At 34.1% G+C, this 18,404-nt stretch overlaps 1 protein-coding gene across 1 annotated transcript in view; it reads left to right on the top strand.

Annotated features, from left to right (window-relative positions):
• Agpat1 (1-Acylglycerol-3-phosphate O-acyltransferase 1) overlaps positions 1-18,404 on the top strand; it is a 45,800-nt gene that overhangs the window by 3,861 nt on the left and 23,535 nt on the right. Inside the window, exons 3-4 of the mRNA XM_069841682.1 lie at positions 2,377-2,558; positions 11,407-11,572. Of these exons, the coding sequence (XP_069697783.1) occupies positions 2,377-2,558; positions 11,407-11,572 (348 nt within the window). The remainder of the gene's footprint in view (positions 1-2,376; positions 2,559-11,406; positions 11,573-18,404) is intronic.

Consider the following 18,404-nt stretch of genomic DNA (forward strand, 5'->3'; position numbering starts at 1 on the left):
GTGATACTTGTACAGAATGCTGTAAAGCAAGGTGAGTGTACAGTGGCTGATTACTATGGCAGAGACATTGTACTATAATAATACATGCAGAATATGCACTAAATAGTACTTTAATTTAGACGTTCTCAATCGTCCATTTGTTATGCAAATTTTGCAGATGACCCATATATAAATACATCTTTAAAGCAAAACTAGAAAGTAATATTCAATTTCAATATGAGTACTGAATTAGGCCTACATATGAATATTTTAGAGCAGTCCATAGGCATTTTACATAATCATTTATATAATATAATGTTTAATTTTTTTTTTTAACTTTCTAAATTGCATATTGTACTATGATTGCTACCTACTGTATTGATTTTTTTCTCTCTGTTCCATAATATGCATTTTTTTTAATTGTGTTCCGGACCTATATGGTCACTTGTTATGACAGGCAGATGTATAAATAAATAATATGCTCATATTCTTATAGAACCCAGGACCTCTAGATTCGTAAAAGTTAGAGAATAAAATTAAATTAGACTTAGTTTAACAGAGAAAAATAAAATAACGTACAGTTTCAGTATGATTACTGAATTATGAACACATATGTTTACATTACGTTGCAGCCAGATTCGTACCATAGAACCCTGGACTCCTAGGTAGGTGTAAGTTAGAGAATTAAATTAAATTATATAGGCTTCATTTACTAGAGGAAAAATAAAATACTTTTCAACTTCAATATCAATACTAAATTACGTTTCTACACATATGTTTACATTTTATTATCGCTAGGTTCATAGGCTGTCCCTACAAACAAATTTTACCTCATCTTTCCTCTGGAGAAATAAACAATAATAAATTCAGCATTGCTGTACAAGGAAGTCCTGAACATTTGGGTAAATTTTCTTGCCCTCAATTTTTTCTGGAGAGAATTTTCACATGTCAGATAGTGCAATACAATATGCAGCATTCTTTTTTAAAAATTAAGACATTCTTTGTCTGACATTAGCATAGTAAATTTCTTTATATGTCACTTTTTTTTCGTAAGTTAGTGACTCCAAGATCTACTGATCTGTGAAGCGAAGAAGTAATAAAATTTGGGATGAAAATTACTTCAGTAAGAGTAATTATATTTAAACATTACACACAAAGAAGGAACAGGTCTTGGTCCGCCGCTCACTGCAGCGATAGTTTCTGTCCTTATCTGTTATCTCTGTCTTCCACGTCTCGTGCACTGTGTGACAACATCGTACTGCTGCTAACATTCAATTTGCGTAGGCCATATGCCTTATTATTCTGAAACCATTATAGGATTTTTTGAAGTGATACCTAAGTTTGGACATTTGTTTCATGAACTGCATGTCATTTGCTGGCACATTCTTGCAGTGTGAATCCATGGCCTGGAATTGCAAATCAAAACTAATATTAACATTGATAGAAGCTTGAAATTAACAGTCTTCATAATATGGACAATAAGTTTTATCATAGCAACTGTTTGAAATACTGTCTGTTCTTGACATCATTTTAAGAAATTTCCATTGATCCTCCAAAACTCTTATATAGAAATCCTAGCAATTTGTGTCCATAAATTTAGTTTTTTCATACATACATGCATTCATACACATTTAATATACAAGGGTGCTTCAAAAAGTAAGGTAACAAGAGCTCTCATGGACAAACTTTATTTCACAGACAGATATACTCGTATATGGTAGGACACAGTACACATTACTTTTCAATGTAGTCACATGTGCTTGTCCAAACACTTGTCAAAACAAGGATCGATGCCAGCATAGAAGAAATATGCATAAATTTCCTGATGCCACATCATGACGGCTTAATGAACACTTACCAACCAGGTGCTTCTCCAAGATCCGAAGAGATGGAAATCACTGTATACCAAGTCAGGGCTGTAAGGAGTATCCAGTACCTCCCATTGGAAGCACTGTTTCGCATCATATACCTCAGAAAGTTGACAATGAATTTCTGCTGGTGAGGTGCCCTTCAGACGCAAAAACCACATTTGACCATGTTTCCGTGCAAGCAGCCCTCCTACAACTGATATTTCGAGGATCTGACGCAACATACGAGCCATCTCATGGCTGCCTGATAAAGCTGTGGTCTGCTGCTGCGACTCTGGCAGAAAATTCGAACAAGAGGGGGAATATGTCATCTGTGAGAGCTCTTATCAGACTCTTTTAATGACCCTTGTGTATAGGACTAGACTGTTGAAAAGTCACGAAAAATTTGTTTAGAAGTAAGTTTGTAGTAAAATAATAGTACAGTTTTGTTCAAGGAAATAATTGTTTTGTATATTGTGTAGTAGAATTGTCATAGTTGTAAATAATAAAGTTCTTAATTTTCATTTTTTTTTTTCTTTTTTTTTTTCAGGAATGTTTGACATTTGGCCTGTTATGGACAAGTGCACAGTGGTTGCAAAAAAGGAGTTGTTTTATGCATGGCCCTTCGGCTTGGCAGCTTGGCTGTGTGGACTCATATTTATAGATCGACTGAACTCTGATAAAGCCCGTGCCACTATTAACAAAGCAACAACCCTTATAAAAGAGAAGAAGGTACATGATTTTAACAAATACTTATGTGCTTGTTAATTTTAATTTGTTTTCAACATAGATAGCAGATGTCTTAAACTGTAAGTAGGTTATAATAATTAACTCTTAAAATTTATAATATGATCATGAAGATAAATAAGTTGTAGTCTGAAGAAGGAATTGCTAATTTTTCTATTCATTTCCTTAAACCAGATTAATATTTTTATCTTGTTATTGTTGATGGTGCTTTTACGTTTTTATAACCTATAAGATGAGGAAATAGACTGCATATATTTAATTTATTTGTAAAGAAAAATGACAGTTACATGTTCATTCGTTCATAGTTTTCTGCACAAGAGCAGGTCTTTCACTGCAAACCCAGCATTCTCCAATCTTTCTTATTTTCTGCCATCCTCTTTGTCTCCGCATATGATCCATATATCTTAATGTCGTCTATCAGCTGATATCTTCTTCTGCCTCGAACTCTTCTCCCGTTCACCAATCCTTCAGTATGCAATTTCTTTTCAGCCAGTGACCCAACCAATTCCTTTTTCTCTTCCTGATCAGTTTCAGCATCATTCTTTCTTCAGCCACTCTTTCCAACACAGCTTTTTTTTCTTAGTTACATGTTAACACACATTAATTTTGTTTTCCAGAGCCAAGCAGCAGAGTGAGCCATGTGTCATGGAACACTGCGGTAAATTATTTTATTATGCCTTTATTGCAGCAATGTTGGGGCTCTGGCTTACTTGATTATGTTAATTTTTTCCTCTCTGTTGGTGGTGGTCAGTTCTCATAACAAGAGGTGATGTGTCTGTGGCTTTAAGTGGGATTTGGTTACTGGTACTCCAATGCAACGCACTATTGGGACATAGGAGAAATGTGTTATATTACACAATGCTGTATACATTATCAAGTTTTGAATCTTTAAATTACATGAACACTCATTCTCGGTGATATAATAATTTCCTGATTTTCTCTGGACTCTATTAGAGTTTAAACTCTACTAGGTGGCCCTACACATAGGCAACCAGCAGTTGGTACAGTAATGCACAAACTAGAAGAACCGCCAATAATACATATCTTATTTATTGTTGATAATACGTAGAGGTGTGAAATTATAGATTTATTTTCTTTTGTATTTGTAGCAAAATGTTTTTAAAAATAGCATTTTATAGCACAGATTATTTATTATTTGAAGAAATAGCGTGTATTTGAGATGGAATAAACTGTTCTTTTTAAGAAACAGTTTCGACTGTAACTGCTTCATGAACGAAGCTGTTCCAAAATAACAGTTTCAAAGAAACTGTTTCATAAGAATATGTTTACAACGTCAGTGCCAAACTGTTCCAACTGTTTCAACTTCTCATCTGCTTCAGGAACATGTTTCAAAGCCCTTGAATCGTCTTTAAATCAGCTGTTCAGTGTGTTATGACGGCGAAAGTAATTTTTCGTAGGTTACTGTTAAAAGTACAGTAAATAATTGCAATTCAAAATGATTCAACGCATATAACCCTAAGAGAGTTTAATAACGGTAAGACGTTAGCCGATGATATTTTTCACTGTATATTAATAATTAACACTGTATTAGGGCACCATAAACATATTTTCCATCAATGGGCAGGTAATAATTAATATCTGATTTATTAGTGAATTTAATTCGTACAATTAAATTGCGCGGTCCTACATAGGCTACTATTGCACGGAGACCACGTGAAACATAGATATTATATCTACTTTCGATTGGAGGTCGATGATAGTGCTACACGTGGCCTTTGCAGACAGCAAAGAAGAGGAAAACTATTTAAAAATTGAACTGTTTATCTCTTGGAACCATGTGGAATGTTGAAGTGATCACTGGAGCAGTGTAACACTCTTTGGAACAGTTGAAACAGGTTATTTCACGAAACTGTTTCGATACTAAACAGTTTCAATTGTGAAACAGTTTGAAAAAAACTGTTCCAACTTTTTTTACTAGCGTGTATTAGCTAAAACCTGTTTCGTTATTTTATCTATTTGAAAAGGGCAAAGGAAAATAAGATGTAGATCTATAATATAAAATGGTAATGGACATAACCTGATCAAAATTTAAATAACTGCAGTTTGTTATGTAAAAAACTAAAATAAATAAATAAATAAATAAAAAACCGTGAAACTGTGGAAAAAAAAATTGCATAATTAATATTGAGGGCGACCCATTTTGCTGTAACAGTATAAACACAGAATGAACGTTCGTGTTTAAATTGAACTGCAATCGGTAATTATTGTAATTTAGAAATCAAATATCGAAATGTTACGAGCAGCTGGTGCCTCCCTTCGCACCTGCCCAGGAACAATATCTTGTCCATTTCAGAGAATATTAGAGTTATATGTTCTGGCCCATGTGCTCTCTAGCAGACGAAAGCAAAGATCAATATGATATATGCGCAGTTCACTGTGTGCCAGATTCCACAAAAAAAAAACGTAGTTCCCAGACATGTCCTGAAGAATGAAACAAAATCTGATAATTTATTCGAATTGAAATTAAAAAATGATTATACATTCTTCAAAATCGCTCGTATTTCACTGAAAATATAATTTATCACTGTAATATCCATTAAATCGCAATAATGAAACTGGCTTCAAAGGGTTGCAATTGTAATGAAATGTAAAGAAAACTTTAAAAGGAGCAAAAAGCATGCTTCTTATTTTTTATCCTGTTTATTGCAATTGCAATATGTTCGTGTCTCTAATAATATACATTAATGATTGCTTATACCGAAGAAACTCTTAAAAGGGGTTTTCATTCATTCATTCATTCATTCATTCATTCATTCATTCATTCATTCATTCATTCATTCATTCATTCATTCATTCGTCTTTGACACACCTCTGCGGACATTCTGCTTGATCATCCCAAGGCTAGTCCTGCTTGTGAAATATTTGTTGTGTAAAAATAAGACCCTGTGTTATAAATGTTATTGCCAGATTTTCTGTAACAGACCTTATTGACATACAGAAACTGTTTAAGCAAACACTTGAAATTTTCACTCCATTCCTCTAGTGCAGTGGTTCCCAAACTTTCTGAAGGCATGATCCTCTTTTGGGCGAGACTTTCTTTTGTGACCCTTCCACCCCACCTTACTGGTACTAAACTCTGTTCAGAAAATATAAATCCTTGTAAAACCGAAAATAATGATAATTTTACTCAAAATCAGTGGATATCACTCAAAGTATTACCAAACTAAATTATATATCGTGCAACAATTACACGAAATATTAGGTAAACATCATTTCTAGTACTTCAAACCATTACCACCGTGGCACTGTGGTAATAGTTCAATACAAAGTGGTAAATTCCATCAAAGAAAGGGCATTGGAAACTCGTATTTTCAGTAAGCTATGGGTTCGTTATATGAAAATACTCATCATATGGAAGATGGCTTTCTTGGGGTAACGTGTTGAAAAGAGTTTTACAGTTAAGAACAGAACTTTTAATCTACCACTTCTAATATACAAGCCGAGAAATCGGATTATATATAAACCTATTTTCCAATGAAGAATGTGATCCCAAAACTCATTCAGTCCATTTGGCCATTTTTATTATTTGTGCATAATATGATTTTTTTTTTTTTAGATTTCTATCATATTTTAAGCTTCTTTTAAGCTTCATTTCTTCCAAAACAACACCAGTCCTTGTCTAAAAGTTTGTCTTAGACCGATGAATAAAAAACTATTAGCCCAGTCCTTTCATAAAAATGGACTGAATACGTTTTGAATAATAGTTTGCAAGGCCAAGATGTTAACATTATACCAGCCAGAGATAAAATTAACGGGTTTAAACCAGAGATAAAATTAACAGGTTAAAACCAGAGATAAAATTAACGGGTTTAAAAAGAAACTTGATTTCTGGTCAATATCATTTGACAAAAATATATTTGATTCATTCCAGTGTATTAAAAAGGTCATAGAAAATTTCGCTACATATGATAGGGAAGTACTGTGTTTTTGCAAACATGCAACCAAGTTTCTACAATTTTATTCAACAACTTTTTGAGTACATTCTGGAAGAAAACTCAAAACAATTACGACTGTTACAAAGATGATGAATCTGCTTTTAGGCAGTTGCGTTCAACTGATTGAAATTCCAGAAACTATGAAGGAAAATCTCATTTAAACATATACCTAGAAATAGAATGTTTAAATTATACTTTTTTTCGCAAAGCATAAACCAATTTTGGATAAAAAAAATTCAAGAATATCTCAAGCTTGCAAAATTACGCAATTCTTAAATTTTTAAATATTTGTAACCTTGTATTTATGCAAAATGACGTGAGAATTTACCTTGAACTTTAAAATGATATTATGTATGTGTGTAAGGAATGCTGAGTCCAGATTTGAGAAGCTGCTTTCTGATTAACAGGCACATTAATCGCATTGATTATTTTTTACTTTATAACTACTGAAACATTTTTTTCTTATGTTTAATATTGTTTTATGTTTATGTTTCTAAATACAAAATAAATGTTAATAAGAAACTTTTTGACTTATTTTGTAAATCATCTCGCGACCCCTCTCATCCCTTACACAACCCATACTTTGGGAAATGCTGCTCTAGTGGTTGTACTTGAGTACAGTTTTCAAATTAGGCAAATTGATTTGTACCCCTGAAAGAAATGTAGCCTTCGAAAAGTTATAGTACTGCTTCTGGAATCTGTTGTCTATCAGATAGATGAACACTCAGGTAGCTGTTGGTCTAATTACTGTTAACTGTTTCACATGTTAACTGTGGTGGGTTCATGAATCAGACACATTTTTGTTACATTAGCCTTCTAATGTCCTTTGCACAGTAGATTTCAGTAGTCTAATCTGATACTTTTTTTATAATACATCTGATACTGGACAATTTGATGACCCTGTTTGACAGAGTGCAGTGGATAGTAATACACACTAGCACTTAAAGAACACATCCGTTTGGTAAACAATAGACAAATGGTAGTGTTAATTCTATTGTAAATAAACCTTTGCCTTTATTCACAGAAGAAATGTGATTTTGTGTGTTGTACGTGAAGTTTTTTTTTGTCACTACTAGGCTGGTTTCTGAAAAATAGACGAGCTTTCTGTGTGCATTAAACAATATGTTCAAAACCAAGCTCTCAGACTCATTACTGGTGGAATCAAAACAACGCCAATAGATTCTATGAGATTCCTCACTAATATTAACAGCATCAAAATGACAATAGAAGAAAAAGCACTGATTCAATATGAAAAACGTATCAGATTACCAGGAAACAATTGGTATTCATACAGTCCGCTCTGTAGATTGAAAACTCAAAAAAGTTTCATATCCATTGTTCAAGAATTAAAACAGAAAATCAATATCCCGAATTTAAAAGAAAACTTACAAATTAAATCAAACCCTTTAACTCTGTTAAATATAGAATATAATCTAAATTTAACAGAAGAAATACTGAAATCAGAAGTAAACACTGAAATACTGAAACAATTGTCTTTAGAGACAATTAATATTAGGTACCCTCCACAGAACTGGCTTCATTTATACACCGACGGATCCTTGATCTCCAGAGAACAAGGTGCCGGTGCAGGTGTTACGTGCTGTCTCTTCTCATTTTATAGATCTCTTGGATATGGAACAACAAGTTTTGATGGTGAAATCATTGCAATAAGTGAAAGTCTCAGGAATCTTCTATGCCACATCAATAAATTTAGGAATGCAGTTATATTGTCAGACTCCAAAGCAGCTATTCTATCAATCGTCTCTAAACACACACCTTCATCTCAAACAGCAGAAATAACTAAAATGCTCTCTCAATATCACTCAATAAAAGAATTGTATTCCAATTGATACCATCCCATTGTGGAATCCTGGGAAACGAGAATGCGGATACTTTAGCAAAGAAGGGCAGCACTGCTACTTACAGACCTGTTACTAAATCTACGTATTACTCTGTGAAGAGATTTATTAAATCTACATACTTAGACTTCAACAAACAAAATTTGATAACTCAATCCCAAGGGAAAAAATGGAACTCCCTGCATCAAAATCCACAGTTAATTCCCGATTTACCACGAAAATCGTCTGTAGCTGCATTTAGATTGGCAACAGGCCATGATTGTTTGGCCAAACACCTGCATAGAATTGGAATATATCAGTCCCCTAACTGTCCATTGTGCAACTCAAACCAAGAAATGGATTCGGAACACCTCAAAATCTGTGCTTCACTGGCTGGTCATGATAATATCTTTGAAAAATATTGGAGTGCAAGAGGTCAAATGACTTTATTGTCAAACGCTTGGCATTAGAAAACAACAACAACATTAAACAATTTTCATCAAACTTTGTGTACTGTCAAGAACTGCTAAATGCTACATGTTCAATATCTAAAAACTGAACCCAGAAAAAAATCATGAGAATAAACCCAAAACCCTTCTGTTACATTGCATGTTATTAACCAAAATTCGTATAATTTTGTATGAACGTTATTCCACAGCAGAGAAATGACATACACGAAAATGAACAGGTTTCAATCAGTTGTGAAAAAATAAAATATGTGAATTTTCTTGTGGAGGGGTACCCACTAGCGCCATTCAGTTATCAAAACCATGAATTTGCTATAATTATTTAATTTTCTTACCAGTGCACGAAATTTTTGGAAAGAGAAGGTGTCAAAAACTTTTTACATTTTAAGATAATCTGATTTTCTAAAATATGCGTTTTGTTGGTTAAATTATCGTTATAGTACATTTGTACCTCAAGGAAGAATGGCACTTAAACTTACAATATAGATAAGAGTTATTAGTGTAGTAAATCTAACCACTCCCCCCCCCCCCCCTGCAAGGTGTTTAATGCGTGCAACATGTAAAAATACGGTATTATAACATTATAATTTAAACTCTCCCAAATCTGATATTGTGTCATATTAGCGATGACCTCATCAATATGTGTTTTCACATAATCATAAACACACGGACATCACAAAACATACATAAATATTTACAATTAAAAAAGCTGCCTACTAAAATCTATTTTCACTTCATTCATAGAACTAATTAAAATCACAATTCTAATATTAGCAATTACTATACTAGTGGTGAAGATTACTATTACAAATCACATAAAAACTGTATTGAAGAACACATATGCTTTACACTACAGAATACTCGGAGTACTGCTGCATGACAAAAGACACGGAAACACATGTACTGCAGACCCATACAACACCTGTACAAGTTTCCCTAACCTTGTCCTTTCTCTTTTCAAGAAGTCTAAAGACTTCATTTGATGCTACTTCAGCCATACCCAGGTACGCGCATGCTAAGAACATTAATTCTGTACTATCTAATTTAAAAATATATTGCATTTTCATACATTTTTTGTAAAATGGTTTTAAAATTCATGAGATTAATATTAATTTGAATGCCTTAAATTTTCTATGGAGCTCGCAACTTCGCGCCATTATGACGAACCACTCCTGAAATTGATGTATGAATATATTAACATATTTGGAAACATACTTACAACTTAATTACAAATCCCTTTAAGGAACCCGCAGGTTCATTGCCGTCCTCATATAAGCCCGCCATCGGTCCCTATCCTGTGCAAGATTAATCCAGTCTCTATCATATCCCATCTCCCTCAAATCCATTTTAATATTATCCTCCTATCTACGTCTCGGTTTCCCCAAAGGTCTTTTTCCCTCCGGTCTCGCAACTAACACTCCATATACATTTCTGGATTCGCCCATACGTGCTACATGCCCTGCCCATCTCAAACATCTGGGTTTAATGTTCCTAATTATGTCAGATGAAGAATACAATGCATGCAGTTCTGTGTCGTGTAACTTTCTCCATTCTCCTGTAACTTCATTCCTCTTAGTCCCAAATATTTTCCTAAGAACCTTATTTTCAAACATCCTTAATCTGGGAGTCCAAGTTTCACAACCATTCAGAGCAACCGGTAATATAACTGTTTTACAAATTCTAACTTTCAGATTTTTTTGACATCAGATTAGATGACAAACTTCTAAACCGAATAATAACAGGCATTTCCCATACTTATTCTGCATTTAATTTCCTCCCGAGTGTCATTTATATTTGTTACTGTTGCTCTAAGATATCTTTCGTAAAAATAAATACCGGTATGTTACCCATTTTATGTCCACTGGCACATGTTTAATGCTTATTCAAAGAATATAATTACAATTCCTGTCCTCCAATGTTTGGGTACCAGTCTATGAGTCCAAATATAAACTGCTTATACTTATGTGTACAAGTTATGTGGCATTGGTGATTTCTTTAATGTGTATTTGTTATTAACTTAATATTTAATTTTCACTAATTTTCTTAGTGAACATTATAAAAACATAAAAAAAATATTGTATCATTTTTAATGAATTTAGTTGATGAACGTAAAGAAAGAGTCTGTTTATTTAATCATAGATTAAAGCATTCAGATCTATAAATTTTCAATAGTTAATATATTTTCTGTGCTATTGTATTATTTATAATAAAATTACAGTTCCTTGAAAAGTTTGTGGTTCTTCAATACATTTCCAGTGGCTCATATTTGGGACCATAAACCATTTTTTGTTGTAAAAACAAAATTGGACAGTCAATGTAATTAACGCAATTTAATGAGCTGCTTAAAGTAATTAAAAATTGTGTTTCTGAAATACATTTGCAGGAGTCTGTTTAGAATTAGTATTTAATCTAATTCTACTTGCTGTTAAAAGATTTAACTAAAAGAGACAATTTTTGATATCAGAAAGCTGTATAATTTATATTATGCATATAACAACATATGATCATAATAGTTATTCATTTTGTGTAGATATTCTTTGGTAATGTAATTTCATTTCGTGCTTGTCTATAGATAAAGATGTGGGTTTTCCCAGAAGGAACCAGGAATAACACTGGAAATATTCTACCTTTTAAGAAAGGGGCTTTCCACGTTGCTATAGCAGCTCAGGTTCCTGTCCTGCCAGTCGTGTTTTCCTCATATTACTTCCTGGATAATAACAAGAGAGAGTTCGAGTCAGGTCAGTCTACCATCTCAAGTTAATTTTTGTAATAACCAAGTAGAACAAAATAATGTAAATACATTACAAAATATACAGGGTGGAAGTGATATAACTCTACAGATTGAAAGAAGCAGTAGAATACATTAAAATAAATAAAAAGCCTACTATGCACTTTGTAATTAAGTGCATGGTTAATTAGAAAATTAGGCTGAAAGTCTGCATAGTTTGGCAACATTACCAACTCTCCTACGAATACACACGTGTCCACACCTGTGGAGTAACGGTCAGCGCGTCTGGCTGCGAAACCAGGTGGCCCGGGTTCGAATCCCGGTTGGGGCAAGTTACCTGGTTGAGGTTTTTTCCGGAGTTTTCCCTCAACCCGATACGAGCAAATGCTGGGTAACTTTCGGTGCTGGACCCCGGACTCATTTCACCGGCATTATCACCTTCATATCATTCAGACGCTAAATAACCTAGATGTTGATACAGCGTCGTAAAATAACCCAATAAAAAAAATGCACACGTGAATTCATGTCCAAATAGCCGCATTCTGTCCTTTAGTATTCAGCAGTAGGGATGCTAGACTTCCTAATGGCAGGAAATAACATTGTGTGTTAATCTTTAAATTTAGTTTGCAAGAAAACCGTTCATTTTATTGAAAAACTGCAGTGGCATAAATCATTCCTTATCAGTTTTTCTAATGATAAGACTGAAATTCAGAATTGTACGGATAGTACTTATTGAGTAAATCAGTGTTAACATTTAAGGGAAAATTGTTGTTTTCTGAGAAAAGTATTAATTTGGGACTAATATGATATTAGAATTTTTTGTTGTATTTTATCCAAGGAATAAGCTGTTAAAATCTGCACAGTTATATTACTTTCACCTTGTATGTTTTTTGTGTAAAATAAGAATGTATTTTGAATGACAGAGAAAACAAACTATGAATAAAAATATCGTTGATAACCAGTAAAGGAAGTGGGGAAAAAACCAGAGGCGGTATGCTACCCCAAGATTTTCTCCTGGTATACACCGATTAAAAAAAAGGCATACCCCTCCCTTACAACATACGTACACATACATTATGTAGCCTATACAATAAATTGTTTGGTACAGTCAGTAACGCGAATCTTTGAAGCTTACGCAACACATTAAATTTCTTAATAAAATAATTTCAAGTTATTTCAGTTATTTACTAGATTATTTTGCAATGTTCATTGAGACTTATTTAAAATAATGTTAAAGCTTCAAAGTGCCTTACTTAATTATTTACAAAAAGTGCAACAACATCAAAAATGACAGTCACTAAATTGGTAATAGTAGCCACCACAAGCTACAGACTACAGCCTTCTATGCTTGAAATACTACCATTGTAAGTCAGGGATTGACTTATCAAATAAGCATATCTAAACCAGTGACCTCAACATTATAGAACTCGATCTAAATACACGTTGAATACAGTTCCAGAAGGTTGTGGTTTAGATTTACGAAGCAAACAGATAGAGGCTAAAGGCTGGTTCACAATAAACCGGGAACAAAAACGACAACGAGAACGAGAACGAAATATTGTTAAAATAAATGCATTTAAATGTGAGTATTCACAATTAACTGTTGTGAATGCTCACATTTAAATACATTCATTTTAACATTATTTCCGTTCTCGTTTTTGTTGTCGTTTTCGTTTCCAGTTTATTGTGAACCAGCCTTTACTCTTTGCTGTGAAGAAATGTATAAACAAATTTTTACGGATCAGATATTTTTAGTGATGGTATGTCAGTTTTCACTAATGGTATGTTTTCTGGCCATAGAAACCAGTGACGGTATTCATACCAGCGCATACTGTCTCACTTCCCTCACTCGTAAAACTTACCTATTAACATAGAACATATAGGAATGTCGCTGAACGATGGAGCTCTGCTATCGTATTTACATCCATGTATACCAGCATAGGTAGTAGCAGGCAGTGAGGGGAGGAAAGAAGCATCTGTGTCAAAATGTTATGCTTTTCCCTTGTTTGAAGAAATTTCATATATTTTAAATTATTTTTCTGCTTTATGAATTTATAACTTCCACGATGAGATTTTAGGCAGAGTTTCCATGATTGAAACATCTAAGCGACATGATTTGGTTCAGAAGCAATTGATATTTCCTCCAGTGTGTACTGATGATAGCACTGTCGAAATAATAATTCGTAAACTCGACACTGGCAAAGATATATGTCCCATGTAGTGGAGAAAGTATGTGTCATCTTCATGACAGTGCAGTGGCTTCGTTTCTGTTTACTACTGTTCAGGAAATCCTCCTTCTAGAAACCTAATAGTAATTCATGAATGGAAGACCAACAACACTATAATTCATGTTTCAGAAGGAAGGAAAATAATTTCAGGGGTATATTTCATTAGCCTTGTATTTACTAGCAGAATCATTTGACTAATCAAGTATACAAGTTTATTCTTCCTGCTCATTTTACGATCAGACATGCTGTTACTCCACAGTGGTGGATCTGGCTCCCATGTTAATGAAGAATTTCCATTGTTGATCAGCAAAGAGTCTAAAGAAAAATACTCTATACTTCCTCATCTCAGCTGGCGTCGTAACTTAAACAATGTCTATCTAAACACCGCCTTAACATTGTTTAAGCAACGGAAATTCGTATGGAACTTAAACATTGTTTAGGTAAACAATGTGTAAGGCTTAAAATCGGTCATCATTTCTGGAATTGCCCCTCTGAGAAGGGACCTGATTTTATTCATTCATAGTGTTCTGCCCAAGGACAGATCTTTCACTGCAAACCCAGCATTCTCCAGTCTTTTCTATTTTCTGCCTTCCTCTTTATCTCCTCATATGATCCATATATCTTAATATCGTCTATCATCTGATATCTTCTTCTACCCCGAACTCTTCTTCTGTTCACCATTCCTTCCAGTGCATCCTTCAGAAGGCAGTTTCTTCTCAACCAGTGACCCAGCCAATTCCTTTTCTTCTTTCTGATCAGTTACAGCATCATTCTTTCACCCACTCTTTCCAACACAGCTTCGTTTCTTATTCTGTCTGTCCATTTCACACGTTCCATCCTTCTCCATATCCACATTTCAAATGCTTCTAGTCGTTTCTCTTCACTTTGTCGTAATGTCCATGTTTCTGCTCCAAACAATGCTACACTCCACACAAAGCACTTCGCTAGTCTCTTCCTTAGTTCTTTCTCCAGAGGTCCGCAGAAGATGCTCCTTTTCCTATTAAAAGCTTCCTTGGCCAGTGCTATTCTCCTTTTGACTTCTTGGCAGTAGCTCATATTACTACTTATAGTACACCCCAAATATTTGAAGCTGTCCACTTGCTCTACTGCCTCATTTAGAGATCGCAAGTTTACTTCCTTTACTTTTCTTCCTATGACCATGGTCTTCGTCTTGTTGGCATTTATCTTCATTCCATACTGCTCACAGCTGTCATTTAGCTCTAGTACCAGTAGCATATCCCTTGGTATCATCTCCTCTTCTGCTAACAACGCCTTATCATCAGAAAATCTTGTACGCTTTATTCTGCTTCCTCCTACTATCACTTCTCCCATGTTCTGAAAACAGTTCGCTAAATCCTCCAAGTAGATGTTGAACAGGGTAGGTGATGAAGGGCATCCTTGTCGAACTCCTCTCCCTATTTCACTTCTTCTGTCATTTCTTCTCCTATCCTGACTTTGACTCGTTGTTTCATATAAATGTTACTGAACAGCCTCCTCTCTTTCCAGTCCACGTCAATTTTCTTCAGGATCCCCATCAGTTTATTTCAATTGGGATTTCCCGGTCTTTGATTGGGTCAAAAACCTGATAGAACTGATATTTAATCCTTGCCTAATTAGTCAGATCCACTCTCCTTACCACCTGGGATCTTTTAAGATGCGAAAAAGAGAGTGGTGTGCGAAAAGCAACGGGAAGCTACCACATTTACCTTTCTCAAGAAAAACTACAAACATGAACCTGATTTATAGGTACTAATTATTAAAAATGACCTCAAGTGTAGCTAAGTGGATGTGATGTAGGTTATAACGTATTACCGTTTTGAGGCCTTGTTCACAACACTCAGGAATCTTAATAAAGGATAGCTGAGTCGGAGAGGATGGAGAATGAATCTGCTGAAGTGCTCTTACTAATTTGTAACTGATTGTTACATTTGCCTACATCAGCAGAAGCTGTAGACAGTTGTAATAAATGGTGCAGACTTTGTCAGATACACAGATAACATAATTCGCGCCTTTCACTACAGTTGGCTATTGCTTTCAAACCCAGTGGTATTATTTGTACCACAGTGGGAATATTGCTTGCTCGTTTGTAACTATAGCTAGTCCGAATATTAACTTTTAGTGTCTAAAAATTCAGTCCCTAATTATCACCTGAAATATAGTCATTCTGTGCAATACATCATTTGATAGTAATTACATCTATATGTATGTAGTATTTTCTTTGTACAGACTGATACAGTTACACTGTTGTGACTCAGTCACAAAATTCTCAACTGTTTCGGACTGGTCAGAATCCATGTAACGAAACAAGGCAGCTTGTTTGTTTTAAATCACTCGGACTGTACACTAGGGTGACCAACTTCTGATGAAATAAATATGGAAGACTTGGTTACAACAAATTTTAGCGAATTTTTTGAGGGTGTGAAGCCCAGGATTAATTGGTGGAATGGTTTATATTAAATAATATAAAATTATTTCATTATAATGCAAATATGAATTAATGACAATATTGAGTACAATATTATTTTAAAATATGCATCTTTCTTAGTTTTAACTTACTTATAATAATTTGTCAACAGGATGCCGTAGAAGATTGAATTTTTTATCTTGCTGAAAAAGAAAAACACTTCAGTCATATGTGCATACAGTTACACCAAAGATTACAGGATCACTGGAACAGAATTACTATATTGATTGGTACTTGCTAAATTATTGATATTAATATCAGTTTATATCTAATTATATTTAGCGATTATTATTATTATTATTATTATTATTATTATTATTATTATTATTATTATTATTATTATTATTATTATTATTATTACTGTTATTAATAGGTTATACAGAAAATTAGCAGACATTGATAAAGAAAAATACAGGATGACAGTATGGGAGCTGGGAGAATCCAAAATATAAGCTCAAATACTGAAGTTCCTGAAAAATACGGGAGAGTTGGTCACCCTATTGTGCGGAACATTAACTCACTAACCAACGTAAAATTGTATATTAATATAGTAATGAAAATAATAGTGTGTTTTAACACATTGTGCTTGAATTCATTTCAACAACTTACTCCTCCTCATTTTTCATACACTTCACTGTCTCATTTTCTTGAAACTTTTCTTCTGAACACTTGAACTAATTTATTTGGTGTTTTATTTTGAAGATTTATTATTATTTGGCTTTGTTGTGACTTTGCTTGTTTGTTCACCCTAGACTCAACCATCCTGTCTAGTACCGGTAGGAATAATATCCAGAAATTATAGACCATTTGCCACCACACATTGCCCATGATGCACCATGAAAAGTGGATATCTGTTCCACCTTGATGATAATGATTAATGGAGTAATGGTGGAATGCTGTTAGAGAAAATGGGAGTACTCTCCGAAAACCTACCACGAACATCATTTTTACTTAACACAAAGTCCATTTGTCCAGGATTTGGACCTAGGTCTCTGAGGTGATCAGTATTGAACTTATTTTGGAATGAATTTATGCGTAATTGTTACAAGTGATGTTGCAGAAGTTATCTTTCCAAAATGCACATTTAAGAGATATTTAATATTTATTTAGTCATTTTTTTTAGATTGTGTGTTAATTTCATATCCTGAATGAATACTTCAAACATAACGTTCAAGATGGAATTAATTTTGAAATGTCTTACGACACAATTCATAAATAAAAGAAGAACACATTGTAAAAATAAATTTTTTATCTGTAATACAGTAAAATGTTATGAAGAATGCTAGTATAACAAAATATTCAGTATTACGAAATTATTTTATGTCCTCTGATTTTCTCTTATAATTAAATGTTAAAATATTTCAATTTAACGAATCTTGTTTTACGAAAAAATCAGTATAACGAAATAGGGATTTTGCTCCCTTGCCAAAAAATCTACTTTTTGACTGAAAAATATTTTAAATATAATATATGGTACAATCTGTTAGCAAGTACCAAGTTGTATTAACTTATAATAATATTGCAATTGCGTAGTAGACACGTGGTCATTAAATATCTAGGTAATGTAGTAGGGCTACAGAGTGGCACAGGGAAACGGGAAATTTTGAATGCAGTATTGGCACCTCTTTAGCGCTGGCAGTTGTTCGGAACTGATGCAGTGTTATTGCGAAGGCTTTACCATTTACTAATCATGCAGCATTGGAGTGGTGTGGTATGTGCTGTTGCTGTGAGAGCTTTTTACAAGCAGGGTGATAATGTGACTGCTGCGCAAAGGGTATTTCGACAGCATTTCCAGCTAGGACGTCATGGATGTGTCCCATCGGCTCATGCGATTACAATGTGGGTGCGTCATTTTGAAGAAACTGGTTCAGCCTTGAAAAAGAAACCACCAGTTGACATTCGAATGGCACATACCCTAGAGAAGATTGAAGCTTTTCGGGTTGCCATCGAGAGGAACCCTTCCCGCTTCATTCGACAACATGCATTGACACTACAGGTTGGGCAAAGAAGTGCACAAAGAATACTGTATGAATTAAAGTTCTATCCTTACAAGTTACAGATTGTGCAGCAATTAAATCTACGAGATCCTGTGTCGCATAGAGAGTTTAGCGAACACGTGTTGGCTAAGTCACCGAGGACGCCAATTTCCT

Source organism: Periplaneta americana, chromosome 12 (genome assembly GCF_040183065.1).
Source record: "Periplaneta americana isolate PAMFEO1 chromosome 12, P.americana_PAMFEO1_priV1, whole genome shotgun sequence".
In the NCBI taxonomy this organism is placed as follows: Eukaryota; Metazoa; Arthropoda; class Insecta; order Blattodea; family Blattidae; genus Periplaneta; species Periplaneta americana.